Source organism: Scomber scombrus, chromosome 10 (genome assembly GCF_963691925.1).
Source record: "Scomber scombrus chromosome 10, fScoSco1.1, whole genome shotgun sequence".
In the NCBI taxonomy this organism is placed as follows: Eukaryota; Metazoa; Chordata; class Actinopteri; order Scombriformes; family Scombridae; genus Scomber; species Scomber scombrus.
Genome location: NC_084979.1, coordinates 30107368 through 30122367, shown reverse-complemented (window position 1 = coordinate 30122367; position 15000 = coordinate 30107368). Strand labels below are relative to the sequence as shown.

Sequence of the window (15000 nt, the reverse complement as noted above, 5' to 3'; positions counted from 1 at the left end):
TAAGTATTGCCAAACTCCTTTTTTTAAGTTTTAAAGAAGCATAAATCATCTCTGAATCTAATAATCATCTGAGAGTGAGACACAGTTAAAAAACCCCTTCATCAAACATCTGCTCTTCTTCTTCTTCTCTGTGTTATTTTGTGGTAACCTTCAGGCTCCCGGCTCTGGAGGATTCGTGGGTTGCGTCAGGGACCTGACACTAAACGAGGCTCCTGCAGGAAACCCCGCTCACAGTCAGGGGACGGTGCCTTGCTTCCAAAACCCTCTCCAGCCCGGAGCGTACTTCTCTGGACAGGGAGGACACATGGTGATAGGTAGATACCGTCACTCTTCTTCTCTGCTTTTTATTTGTAGTGTCTTCCTGTCTGTATCCTCTCTGACTGAACTCTCTCTCTCTGTGCTTCCCTCCCTGCAGATGAGTCCTTGGTTCTGGGTCGAGATTTGGAGATTCAGCTGGAGGTTCGGCCCGTCTCGGACTCCGGGCTGCTGTTGCATGCTGGGAAGTCATCTGACCAACACTTGACTTTGGTGCTGAGCCACGGAGAGGTGAGACCAGGGTCTTAAAAACCAGGCAGTGATACTCGTTTTTTATTCAGTTCAGGAAATAAATTAAAGCTGCAACAGTTACACAGAATTAATTAGCAGCATTTCTCATCATCAATTCATTGTTTTTAATATTATTTTTTAACCATAAATGGCAAAAATTAGCTTATTGCACTTTCTCAAATGTGATGACTTGACACATTTCTTTGTCATAAATGATAATAAACTGAATATTTGTGTGTTTTTAACTTTTGGTTGGATAAAACAAAACATTTAATGATATCAGTTTGGTTTGTGGCAAATAATAACGAACATTTTTCAACTTTTACTGATGTTTTATGCACAAAATAATCAGCAGATGAATCGATAATGAAAATAAGATAAAAATAAAATAATCCTTTATTAGTCCCACAATGGGGGAAATTTGCAGTATTACAGCAGCAAAGTGGACAGTAAAAAATAGAAGAGCATCAATAAAAAAGAATAGATAACAATAAATAAGTACAACAAATAATAACAATGATAGTAGAAATATATAATAATAATTGTGACATTATTTACATTATTTACAGCACAACAGTAATATTGGTATTGAGTGGTAATGTACCAGAGATGATATTGTTATTGCTCAGATTAAAGTGAAGAAAACACATATGTATATTATATATATATTGCACAGTTGACTTGAAATTAGTCGTATACATGAAATACTAATATTGCAATTTGTAGAGATTCAGGGCAAAATCTAAAAACTAAACCTGAAATATGTGTGTGTATGTGTGTGTGTGTGTGTGTGTGTGTGTGTGTGTGTGTAGGTGACAGTTTCAGTGAACAGCGGTAAAGGTGAATTTTCTACCTCTTTCACTCCTGAAGAAGCTCTGTGTAACGGACGCTGGCACACCATCAGAGGTGAGTTCATGTTAAAATCATCCTTATAATACCAACGCTGTTATTTAAAGACTGCTGTTGTGCTGCTGAGGTAATAATGATGATGACGATGATGATGATGATTATATTGTTATGTGTGCGTCTCCAGTGGTGAAGAAGAACAACGTGCTGCAGCTCCACGTGGACGCAGCCAGCGAGCACAGCGTCGGCCCCAAACAGAACCGCTCAGCAGGGGCCAAGGAGACCGTTTACCTCGGAGGAGTTCCTGGTCAGTACACACACACACACATAACACATACACACACTCACACTCACACTCACACTCACACACACACACACACACACACACACACACACTCTCTCTGGTTTTTTATCAACCATGTCGTCCAGTCCTCTTTAATCTCCATCTCTTTTTAGTCCATCTCTTTTGACTGTTCCTTCTTTCCTTCTTTCCTCCCTCTTTCTTGAATTTTTCCTTCAATCTTCCCTTCCTTCCCTCTTTCTTCGCTCCCTCCCCCTTCCATACTTCTTTCCTCATTTCCTTCCTTCCTCCCTTCCTTCTCTCCTTACTTCCTTCCTCTTTTCCTCCCTCCCTCCCTCCTTAACTCCTGTCTTTCCTTCCTTCCTTCCTTCCTCCCTCCCTCATTACTCCTTCCTTCCTTCCTTCTTCCCTCCCTCCCTCCCTCCTTACTCCTTTCTTTCCTTCCTTCCTTCCTTCCTCCCTCCCTCCTTACTCCTTTCCTTCCTTCCTTCCTTCCTCCTGTCCTTCCTTGACCTTAGGACAACAGGAGGGTTAAATGTAAAAAATGAACAGTATGTAAGGGTTAAAGCAGTTGTGTCATTGCTGCATCTTTTCTTTTTTCCCCCCTCCTCTCTATAACATGCTGTTCCTCTTTCTCTCCACCAGATGGCGTCACACTGCCCACTCTCCCCGCCGGCTTGCCCGCCTTCCAGGGCTGCATCCGCAAAGCGACCATCAACCACAGACCGGCCATGCTGTCCAAACCGCTCGCCGTACACGGAGCGGTGGGGACGCAGGGCTGCCCGCACATGTAGAGACACACACACACACACACACACACACACACACACACACACACACACACACACACACACACACACACACACACACACACACACACACACACACACAGTCTTATCCTCACATTCCCAACTACAAATTTACTGGTGGTGGGTGTCATGTTACTGTAGCTAATTTAAAATATATATATTAATATTTATTTTTTATTTTCAGATTTTAAAACAAAACAAAACAAATGTATATTTTATATTTTCCGATCTTACTGGTTTTGTTAGTTTTTTGTGCTACAGGGTGCTACAGCAGTGCTACAACTGTCTGCACGTAGAGATGCACTGATACGAGTGACTGGTACAACACATCAACTCTTACAATGAATCATTACATGTGTAGTATATTGTAAATATTAAAAAAAAGGAAACTTGATTTTCTCGCTTTTGCAAAAAACTAAATGGTGAAAAATTAATGTTGATGATTTTTGCTCTTCAGCTCTTCCCCCCCTGCAAACTTAATTTCTTAAATCTTGAATATAATGAAGATTTAAAGATGTATACAGCTGCGTATGGTGCATCTCTAAGCAGAGAATGTTATATATATATATTTATAAACATATATATATATACCTACTGAGTCTGTACACTGTGAACATTGTAATATATGAATAACCTCTTTAAGGCGGCACACGTGTGTGACTGCACCTGCAACAAGGACTGGAGCAGCGTCGCATTTAAAACACTAAAACACGAGTATTTACATTTAAAAACTAGCTTTTAAATTTGACTTATTAACCCTCGCATACTGTTCAGGGTCTAAATTTGACCCATTTTGACATTCAAAAGCAGTAAACACACTAAATACTTCTTACCTTTAACCTCAAATTTGATGACATCTCCTTAAAATATTGAAATGTAGCTGATATATATTATTTTTTAAAGTTTTTGACATATTTATTCAAAAATTTAAAAAAAAATACTGTTGCATTCCTCATGATTTTTCTGAACTGATCTCACTTTTTTTTTTTTTAATCTGTGACTGATGACGTATTCATGAGCCCTTTTTTGTGCAGTAATTTGGTAAAGAGACTAATTATGAAGAGTCTGAATATGAACAGTATGTGAGGGTTAATCACATATTGGGGCGGCTGTGGTTCGATCCACATGTCGATGTGTCTTTGGGCAAAGATACTTAACCCCAAATTGCTCTAGTTGCTATGCCAACGGTGTGTGAATGTTTAGTTTTTTTCTTCCTGATGAGCAGGTTGGCTCCCTGCGTAGTAGCTCCTGCCATCAGTGTATGAATGTGTGTGAATGGGTGAATGAGACATGATGTGTAAAAGTGCTTTGAGTGGTCATAACTACTAAATGAAGCGCTTTATAAGTACAGTCCATTAACTATTTACCATTTAAACTTCAGTTTCCAGAGTAAAAAATATCATTTGAGCAACTTTTAATTTGGCAGAAACCTCCTTTTGCTTCCTCACACATAATCTTAACATGTTATTTATTATATTCTTTGTTTTAAAAAAACTGCTCCAGATTTTGTGTGTCCACCTTGCTGATAATGCTGCATTCATGTCACACTGGAAGTAATGTAAATCCCAGTTAGCGTCAACATCAGAATCATAATTATAAAAGACAAAAGTGCCTCAAAGTCCATCAATCGAGGAAATAAATTGATTTAGAGTTACGTCTAATTCTGCAGTCATACAATAATCGTATATCTTTTTTTAGATGAAGTGCATATTTACGATGTGCACATGAACGCAGCATTACTGTAGGCTCCGGTCCAGGTTGCAGGCGGCGTTTGTCGTCTATTATCACGTCATAAAATGTAAAACTTTGTAACCACTTTAAAAAAAAAAAAAATTAAATCTCACAAGAAGGAATAAGCTGTCCACCTCTTCCTCTCTTCCCTCTGCACTCCTTCTTCTCCTCCTCTCATCATGTGTTGTAAATGTATTTCTAAATAAATTTTTCTTTTTCATACAAAAAAACAAGACGAGACTCGAGTTGTGTGTTTGTTGCCATTGTTGTGATTTTTCTTTTTAATTATCAAGAGTAAATAAAAAAAGCTTTGAAAGTTTCAGCAAGAAAAAAGGCTCAACAGTCTCTCTGATTTAAACTAAAGGAGAGCAGAGCTTTAGATAATCAGCGTTAGATCAAACTAACAGTTAACATTGTTCACAGTGGTGGAAGAAAAACTGAGCTAACTTATTAAATGTACAGCTCTATTGACGCTGGCTGGTGTGATGTGATGTTCATCCTGAGTGGGAGCAGAGAGTCGCCGCCTCTGGTACAGAAACATTTCAAAGATTAAAGAAAAAGAAAAGAGAAAAATCTTGATTTATAAAAGGCTGAGGAGGGTTCGGCAGGTGTAGTGCTTTTAATCCAGACTCATGTCCTCGTCGTCCTCCTTCTTGTCTTTGGAGTCTCCTTTACTGCCCTGCATGGCTTTAGCGAACGCCTCCACATCTGACAACCAGATAAAAAACACACATAAAAGAAGATCAGTGATAAGAACACAGCAATAAACTAAAAGCCTAACCCATCAGAACAAGCGGTGGAAAGATATTTACTTTAAATAGAGCTCAAAGAGACGTCGATCATCGTCGTGGTCGGACTGAATGAAAGCTACTTGGCTCACATCGTTATGTATTATTATTATTATTCATCCTGTCCTTCCTGCTATCATACAGCTGTTTCTACTTTTTAAAAAAGGACCTTGGACTGTTTGGTGTTGAAAAGCAGACGTGAAGAGATTAAATATGTTCTTAAATTTGACCTGTGTTGACATTTAAAAGCTGGAAAAACAACCTGAGTGTCTTTTATTCTGAGATTTGATGACTTTTCCTAAAGTGGGCCAAAATGCATGTAATGAAAATATATCAAAATGTTGTATTTTTGTCCATTGAGGCTGTTCTGGGTCAAATTATCTCCGTATCTATTGACATGTGTTTTAGTGAAATGAATAGTTAATAGTTTTAATAAGATAGTAGTTATGAGGATTTATTTTTATGATGTAGCAGTGAAGACTGATGGCTCTAATGGTTATACAATAAACCCCACAGTTCCATAAAGCTCTGCTCATTTTACCTTTACATATAAAATAACATTTCCATCATTATTGCTATGTTATATTTTCATGTCTGAGGTAAAATAGGACATGATATCGTGTGATAGGAGCTGTTTTTTCTCCAAAAATACAAAATACACTTTCAATAAAATAACATTTAACCACCAAAAAGAGACATAAAAATGACTAAAATCAACCTACAGTTAGTTTGAGTAACAGCTGCCATCTAGTTACCATGGTAACGTAGAGATGGAGAGACTAAAGAGACTCAAAACTACCATTTCCATCATTATTGCCATGTTATATTTTCATGTCTGAGGTAAAATAGGACATGATATTGTGTGATAGGAGATGTTTAGTGGTGTAAAAGCTAAAAAATACACTCTCTCTGCTCTCTGAAACATGAATCAAGGTTTAATCACATTTATTGATCAGTCAGATCGACTATTGATGCTTTCTAAACACATCTGTGCTTCAACATTTGGTATAGACACTTTTTATGAGGGGAATATACTGCGGGGCTAGAATATGAACAGTATGTAAAGGGTTAAGGAACTTGGATGAATCTTGGTCTAAATTTAGTTCCTGCCTCCTAAAATAAATCTAATATAAGTGTAATTTAATTCTTCTTCAAGGTTCTACGGATGCTGAGCAAACACACAAACACTGATGCAAGACGTTCAGTTCCTCAGATGGTCGATAACGGCCATTTAAACAATACTCAGTGTGTGTGTGTGTGTGTGTTTTATACCTCCTTTGTTGGCAGCGTCCACGGCTTCTGCTGGCAGACCGAACTGATTCATCAGAGGGCCGAGCTGCCCCGAGGCCAAGGCGCTGCTGAACATGCTCATCGACTGAAGGAGAGGAAGAGAGAAAGAGTCACAGTTACTGGAACGGAAGCAGCTCCGAGACGCACACACACACACACACACACACACACACACACACACACACACACACACACACACACACACACACACACACACACACACACACACACACACACACACACACACACACACACACACACACACACACACACACACACACACACACACACACACACACACACACACACACCTAACATAATGAAATCAGCTGTGGGACTCCGTCATAATTACTGTTAACAGATGACATCATGATGGAGATTGATTAGAATTGGTGTTTATCCAATCAGGTGCGAGTAGACCAAAGGGAGGCTTAACTCTTAAAAAGCTTAAAATTTGGTTCAAGTCTTTAATGTTATTCACAAAATTTGAGTTGTTACATTAATTTGAATTTTTCTCTGCATGTTTGTAGGCCGACGAGTCTTTCTACATCTATAAACTACGAGATTTAGTTTAATACAGTAAATAATAATAATAAACCTTATTTATAGAGACACTTAAAAATCCAAAATCCAACATACAAACTGCTTCACAAGGCAGCAAAATACACAAATCATAAAATAATTGTATTTTAAAAGAAAAAATTCAATGTTTCCTTTTTTTAGTATTACTCAGCGCGTGTGTGTGTTGGTTTTTTAGCAAGAATTTCTTAATTTGCATTTCATCGTCCATCACTTTTCCTGCTGGTTGATTAATTATATTATATTATTAGAAAATGATAATTATGTACAGCTGAGCCTTACTGGTAATCATAATATAAATGTTATTTAAGTCATGGACTTTATGAATGATTGTAGGCCTTTAAATGTATTAAATGAATAATAAATCTATGTGATATATTAAAAATCAGAAGTCTAACACAAAAGATGGATCTGAAACTATTAAGTCTAAATGTGTTAAAATGACTTTCTTTGTCCAGAGTTTCTTCTTTAAAGCTTAATAAAATTAAAGCTCCTATCTCACTCTATTATTATATATATACTATTATTGTTCTTTATTCTTTTTCTTATTGCTGCTTTTCAATTTTATTGTCCACTTGCTGCTGTAATAATGCAAATTTCCCCCGTTATGGGACGAATAAAGGAATATCTTATCTCACCTTTGATCTCTTTATTGCAGTTTTTAAGAAAGGAAACATTCCCCTAAATATGTTCAGTCAAATGTTTTGTTAAAGAGGATAAACACTGGAAGTTATTCCTCTATTACACATTATTTCCTCCACATTTCTTCAGTCAGACTTCACCCAAAAAACTCAAAGTTAAACTCATCATGTTCATCTGTTTCTGTTTCTTCGTACCTGCTGGAACTGAGGAGAGCTCAGCGTGTTTTGGATCTCCTCGGCGCTCTGAGGTAAACTTTCTCCGCTGGGGAGGAAAGGAAGGAGCCTCTGTTGGACCTCGGCGTTGGACAGGATGGGAGCCATCATCTCCGGAGTGCAAACACTCGCCAGATCCACTGGAGAAGAAGAAGAAGAAGAAGAAGGAAAAGTCCAGTTAATATTCTGTCTCAAACTTGTAGGATTTACCCTTCAGTCATCCCCTCGGACTCTCCCTCTCACCAGCTGATCCCTGAGCGGCCGCCGGGACGTTCATGGTGGCGAGGATGCTCTGCAGGTCGCTGAGCTGGATGGGCTGATGGGAGGAAGGACTTCCAACAGAGGCGGGGACCAGCGGAGTCTGAGCCGCAGCTGCAAAACGAGGACATGAGTCATTATGTTGACAGCTTGTTTACTTCCAGGATTGTGATGCATTTCCTGTTTAAAAGATCATTTGTTGAGATTGGGAACAATAAGATGAGGATGGATGGTTTTTAAGTGGTTTGATCTGAAAAGGAGGAGCGGACGGTTTGTTTTAAAATGTCTAAACAGTAAAAGTGGAGTTAGAGGATGAGGTCACTTCTGGTGTTTCTGCTTCTGAGTGTGAATCAGCTCGGTTCTTGTACCTTAACTCACTGTAGAGACCAGACAGCGTATGCTAATTTAATTAATTTAGTCCAGATTTTTATTAAACTTAATCTTTTATTTGACTTTTCTTTTGTCTTTTTGATCTATGTTTTAATTGTGTTATGTTTTTATGCTTCCAATTCTTACTGTTAAATGTTTGTTTTTATGTAAAGCACATTGAGTTACCCCTCGGTATGAAATGAAACTGCCTTTCCTTATTTATTTCATTATTATATTTAAATGACTACTAGTCTTTCTGTGTAATAATATAACCCATGTCCTACTGATACAACAAGCACTGCTGCTGTTTGATGTGTTTGCACCTTTTTATATTGCATATTGCACTTTATTGCCCTTATCTATGTTTTAAATGTTTAATGTCTCAGGGAGCGTTAATCTAATCTAAATGTTGTTATATTGTTGTCTGGCCTTCAATATAATGACTATAAAGCTGCTACTACTACTACTGGTGGATTTATGAGGATGTGAAATCCTCAACAGAAGAGAGATGCTATAAAACTCCAACACTTCTGCAGGTTAGGCTTAAATTAAAAGGCAAATTAACATAATTATGACTGTAAAGATGCTCAGTAGAGTTTTATTTCCTCTAATTTGACCCATAATGCTTTAATGTGTCACATCCAGAGTCAACTAGGTCAGATTTTGTGGAGGTATCAAGATAATTATCATGTCATGCTCTTCTCTCTCTGCCCCTTTATTTTTATTCTTATATAGATATGCATGTTGAACCTTGTTTTTTATATATTTAACTAATTTCTTCTTTTCCAACCTTTCCCAGATGTACTTACACACTTTTTATTGCTCCTATTTACACACTTAATCTCTCCTAAACTGCACAAAACATTCATTAATCTTGTAAATTTATGGACGGCAGAAGAGATGAAACTGCTTCCAAAAATAAAAATTATATATATATAAAACAATTTGATTCTGACCATGAATCAGTCTGATAATAACTTGTAATGATGCAGCTGTGATGTACCTGGTGTGGAAGGAGTAACAGTAGTGGGAGACACAGCAGAGGCAGCAGGAGTCACGGGGGTGGTGGGAGCCTGAGAGGAGCTCAGTCTCGGAGCTGCGGTTGATGAAGGAGTAGCTGCAGCAGACTGGCTGCGAGAGCTGAGGGGAAGGAAGGAGGAGATGAGAGATAAAAGTAAGAGGAGAGTTACTTATTTTACTTATTTAATTTGTGGATGATGAGGAGGTGGAGTGAAGTGATACAGAAGTAGGGATCCATAACTTTACTCAACAGTATCAGTTAATCTAATTCAGTATTTCTATTTTAAGAGGCCTTTAAATACAAGATGCCAATTTGTCCTACACTATAAAAAATAAATATATATTTTTAGTCTCACCTGGATGAGGAGCTGCTGGTAGCTGGTCCTCCACTGCCCAGCAGGTTGGCAAGTCCTGGTCCTGCTAGAGCTCCCAGACCTCCTTAGACAAAACACAACCACGTTAATAAAAAAGCCCCCAAATTTATATCTGCTGTATAAAAACAATAACACAAGCTGTGAGTTTAGTTTATAATAAACCAAAACTCAATAAGCATGTACAGACTGGCATTTCTGTTTTATTTAATGTGTTTCTTTATCTTATTTTGCTTAAAAGATATTTAGTATATCATGTTTTATGTAAAGCTCCACTCTACTGTTGTATGCCTCGACAATGACAATAAAACGAGTCTCTTCTCTTCTATTCTAGAGACCTCCAGTCTTAAAGCTGGCTGTTTAGGTCACTTTGGATAAAAGTCTGCTAAATTAAACTTTAACTGTTTGTTATTTGTCCCTTTATTTCTTTTAAATTGGTTTTATATAGTCTTGTTTTTTTTTCTCTTCCTATTAAAAAGAAGCTTCTCTGTGTTCATATGAGTCACTGTGGATATCAGTCATGTTATGTGATTTATATTCATCAAGGATATAAACTATGTTGTCTGGTCATGTGGATTTATTACCAGGCTGTTTCTTATTGTGCTGCTTGGTTTAAAAAATACAAACAAAAAAAACCCAGCTTGAGGCATGTATTTGTGGTGAACGTGTCTGTCAATAAATCCATTAAAAAAGAGAAATCAGATACAAAAAACATCTGAGGAATGAGATTTGTCTTTTATCCTGAAGCTGAACGATGATTCAGACTATGTCGTATATCGTATATCTATTAAAGTTATATGGATGAAAGTAAAGTGAAATAAGTCAAAACAGACTGGTGGTGTAATTCTACTTCTTAGGAAAGAGTAATAGTTAAAAGACCCCCAAAATAATGAACTGTGGATGTGACTAAAGAAGGTAATAAACTACAAGTCTGTGTGAGAGGATTTTAAACTTTAAAAGAAATATGCGGCTAACCTAGTCCTCCCAGCCCAGTTGGTCCAATGAGCTGCATCAGCTGGTTGTGGCTCATGTTGCCCAGCAGGTTTTGGAGGCCTCCTTCTCCTCCGAGGGCGGAGAGCTCGTGGCCGCTGCCGCTTCCGCTGCCCGGCGCTCCGGGAATGGGAGGGTTGTTCAAGTACTCGTTCACCTTACGGCAGTGTTCCTCATCCTTGTCCGTCTTTGGCTCCTGATGGAAATGAGGTGCAGAATAAAATCGATGAAATCACAGCTGAATACTTCACAGATGACATAAACAGGCCTGAATACATCAAGTCAAGTCAATTTATTTATAGAGAACATTTTAAAACACCAGACTTTGACCAAAGAGAGATCACAGAGAATTTTAAATTTGATTTATGGTTACAGTCAAACAAAACTACAAGATCATATATAAAATTTAAATAAAATACATTTAATTATTCCTGTGTTGTGACTCACGACAAAGAAAAACACTGTATGTCTAAACTAATTGTGCTTTTGCTCTTAGTTTCTACAAACAACACTTCACATAAAAATGTCTAAATACATTTTTCTTAATGTGCATCAACTGCTTTGACTTGTTAAAATTAAGTAAGTGAGCAGAAAAGTGAACTTAACAAGGTTTTAAATCAATTTAAAAGCCAACAGGAGGACACAACCTTCTTTGTTTGACTAAAATAAGACCAAGGAGAAAATGACTGGTGAGCTAAATATTAAATATGTCGCTCTCTTCTCTCCATCTGCCCGCACACAAATGGGCAAAAACATCCTGCATTAACACAGACTATCTCTTATTCTCCCCCCATTAAAAAGACGAGGGGCATCTTCCTCTCACCTGCATCCAGAAGAACAGTCTCTTGGATCCGGCCTTGAACTTCAGCACGTAGACCCGGCCCGTGGTGCACTGGCTCACTCTCTTGAATTCACAGTCATCAGGGAAGATGATCAAGTCCTGGAACAAGAAAAAAGGGAAAATAAATATGACATTCAGTGTAGATAAAGAAGGACAGATGATGTGTTTGGACAGTGATTGCTCTGAGTGACACAACAAATCATCATCAAACTATCACCAAAAGGGAAAATACACAAAACAGCGACATCACTGCAGCTCTGGAGTAAAGACACGGTCACCTTGCTCTTTCTTTGAAGCTAAATTTAACTGAATGTGTCAGCGTTAGTTTGACTGTAAACTGTTTGTATGAACGATTAGAGAATGGAGAAAAAAAAAGGGAAAATGTGAACAAACCAAATGTCAAAGTCCAGGTATGACCCAGTTATTTCCTGAAAGCTTTCACCTTATAGTCTATTGATCTGCTGACTTACAGATAAGTATTGTTTACCCAATGCAATATATATTTTATATTTGATCTTAATACTCTGTTTGGTGTATTTGACAATTAAACATATTTGACTAGAATTAAATACCAAGACATACAAGACCAGCCCAAAGTTTGGACACTCTTTCATTAAAGGGAATAGGAAGGTGAGTCTTTCTATTAAATTCTAGTCATGGACTTTGAATTTGTCAAATACACTGAACAAAGTATTACAATAAAACATAAATATCAAAATATAAAATACATATTGAATCACTTTTTTACCCATTCAATGTTTATGTTTATTCACACCTTTACACTATTTGTAGCCTATTTACAATGTATAAAAGGTTCAGCCTGTATATAGAGGCTCTATGTTGTTATTTCTATATTTATGCATATATTTTATCCTCCCACTTGCTTGTATATAATAGTGATACGTTCATGTTTAACTATCTTTGTTCGGCTTGTTGTTCTTTCTGTATCTTTCTGAAGATTTTTGTGTGTAAAAACATCAAGAGCAACAAGAAACCGGAGTCAAATTAAACAGCCAATTTTATTCCTTTTTTTTAACAAATTGAATTTTATTTTATTTATTTGTTTATTTGCTGTCGTTTTATTGTACTGTATTTTTATTTTTTTTATCTGTAAAGCACTTCATCCCTTGTATGAAAGGTGCTCTATAAATAAAATGTATCATCATCATTATTATTATTGTTATTATCATTATTAAAGCTGATTCTGATTACCAAGCACCAGCAGGCTAATTCAAAGTTATGCAGGTCTTTGAATTTACCAATTTGCCAATCCATCTAATCTCACTATTATATATTTTCTGGAGGTTAGACCAGCAGCTGTAATGTAAATGTAATATAATGTTAAAATGTATTAGAGTCTGAACAATGATTTTAAAAGCTGGAGGGGGTTGTAGGAATTTCTCTAACATACACAAGTTAATGTTAAGGGTGGCGTAGTCTCAAAGTTGATAAGATGACCATGTAAGAGGGCAGAGGTATTAATAGCTGCCCCTCACTAAAAAAAAAAAACTGGTAAAAAGGTTCATGCATAATGAAAATGACAACCAGCAAGACTTAATTAACAATGTTTTAATTAAATCATACAGACAAGGTTCTGAGTTACTCACATCATCGACGTTCCCGGAGGTCCTGTCCTTCCAGCAGAAGTGAATGAGGGAGTCGTCGGACTGCTGGATGTACACTGTGCCCTTGCGTTTGTCGGGTGTCACCACATTCCCTTTAAGACTCATTTTACCGGCACGAAACTCGACCAGGTATTTACTGGAGCTTCCCCTGGAGCCGCTCACCAGGCTTGGAAACAGAGCACCCGAAGACATCTTTAGATCTCCTTTATTAATTGGTCCCGAAAACTAGAGGAGAAGAGAAAGAAAGTCAGGTTTACAACATGATTCATATTATTTTGGCATGGTTATATAATATGTGGGGAGTTAAAATTAAACCTGGTACACAACTGAACCAATTTTTAAACACAACCATCATTTGTTTCTCATGACTATAATTTATAGATCTCTTCAATTAACCATTAACAATACAGCTATGGTATAAAGATGTATGCAAAAAAGTTTTTAAAAAATCACCACATTTACCAAATCAAATGTGAATATTTAGTAGTTTTCATTATCTCCTATAAGAATAAACTAATTTATAGACTAATCAGGAGGGAAAATGTAATTAAAAGAAAATTATTTTGGGCATTATTCACAATATTAGCATTTTATGAACCAAAATATTAATAAAGAAAATAATCTGCACAGAAGTTACAGTCCTAGGCTGACACACAAATGTCAAATTAAACCCAATTTGACACCTTTCTCAGTCCAAAATCCCAAAATATTACATTTTCTATCATATATAATACTGTAAAAGCAGTACTGACTAATAGAAACCATCAAATATGTGGCGTGTGTGCTTGGAAACGATAACATGTAGTTTAATATTAATAATCATGTTTGCTGACTGACTTAAAATTGTACATAATAACTTAATTTACAGGTAACATAAACACAAAGCATTTTGTCCTGTAGGTTAACTAAGAAACATAACTCATTAACAGTATGTCATTGTATTTATATATACTTTTTTATAGAGCTTTAACCTTTCGTGTCCAGCTGTTTGTGAGTATAAAAGTGAGAGTTGAGCAGTTTGTGTGAGTTTAAAGGACTTTTCAAGGCTAACAAAAAGTAGCATGCTGGTTGCTAATGCTACCAATGCTAACGATGCTACCAATGATACTGTCAGATACCAATGATAACATTAGCTAACAATGCTAACAATGCTAACATTAGCCCATGACTTGGCTAAAAGCTGTCACGGGTTATAACCAGCGAAAAAGTCTTCAAAACTTAAAAAATAATAACAACAACAACCATCTACATACACGAATTGATTTTTAACAACTTAACATAGAAATATAAGTTTAAAAAAATACCTTAAAAGTTGTTTTTTTTAGAAGAATTTCCCCTCTAATAACTTTTTTCTCTCTCTCTTCTCGCGTCGCTTTGCTAGTAAAACGCCCGTTGTTGACTTCCGTTCATGTGATATTCGTGACCGCGCTGCTCGTCACAGATAGAAGAAGAAGTAGGAGGAGGGTTTGCGCGCTCCCGCTCCAACCCCCCAGCTTCAGAGTGGCCGTTAGCTCGGTGTATAGCTCCACTATAGCTTTTATATATACCTGCTGTTTTTAATGATTTAAGGAGATACAAAGGAAAAAATAAATCAACCTGGGATGCCAGTATTATAAAGAAGAAAAACACGCCTCAACTTGAGAAAAAAGAAGAGAGAGCGACGAAGCACTTGCACCGGCGGAGATACATTAAGAAAGGTAAGAGATGCACTGAGTTGAGTTAGCCCGGTGTTACGGTTTAAATGGTGACAGTGTTAACTGGTGACTCTCTCACATTACAAGA

General features: G+C 37.0%; 3 protein-coding genes across 4 annotated transcripts in view; 2 read left to right on the top strand and 1 right to left on the bottom strand.

Moving 5' to 3' along the window:
* lama5 (laminin, alpha 5) overlaps positions 1 to 3986 on the top strand; it is a 43285-nt gene extending 39299 nt beyond the window's left edge. The window contains 5 exon segments of the mRNA XM_062427200.1: positions 155 to 314; positions 416 to 546; positions 1359 to 1452; positions 1580 to 1699; positions 2339 to 3986. Coding sequence (XP_062283184.1) covers positions 155 to 314; positions 416 to 546; positions 1359 to 1452; positions 1580 to 1699; positions 2339 to 2487 — 654 coding nt within the window. The 3' untranslated portion in view covers positions 2488 to 3986.
* Positions 3987 to 4476: 490 nt separating this feature from the next.
* On the bottom strand, positions 4477 to 14610 carry adrm1 (ADRM1 26S proteasome ubiquitin receptor). Of its 2 annotated transcripts, none has more exons than XM_062427493.1 (10): positions 14523 to 14610; positions 13201 to 13443; positions 11576 to 11692; positions 10738 to 10948; positions 9748 to 9829; positions 9375 to 9511; positions 7988 to 8116; positions 7727 to 7884; positions 6294 to 6396; positions 4477 to 4941 (listed from the first exon to the last, which is right to left on the bottom strand). In XM_062427493.1, exons 2-10 carry the CDS (start codon positions 13408 to 13410, stop codon positions 4853 to 4855), a joined length of 1236 nt encoding a protein of 411 aa, XP_062283477.1. In that variant the 5' UTR covers positions 13411 to 13443; positions 14523 to 14610; the 3' UTR covers positions 4477 to 4852. The 2 variants fall into 2 exon arrangements, with proteins under 2 accessions (XP_062283477.1, XP_062283478.1); XM_062427494.1 differs by having other exon boundaries at positions 9748 to 9826.
* A 107-nt stretch (positions 14611 to 14717) lies between these two features.
* LOC133987998 (dnaJ homolog subfamily C member 5-like) overlaps positions 14718 to 15000 on the top strand; it is a 49709-nt gene continuing 49426 nt past the window's right edge. Inside the window, exon 1 of the mRNA XM_062427511.1 lies at positions 14718 to 14915. The gene's annotated coding sequence lies outside the window, so the exon portion shown is untranslated. The remainder of the gene's footprint in view (positions 14916 to 15000) is intronic.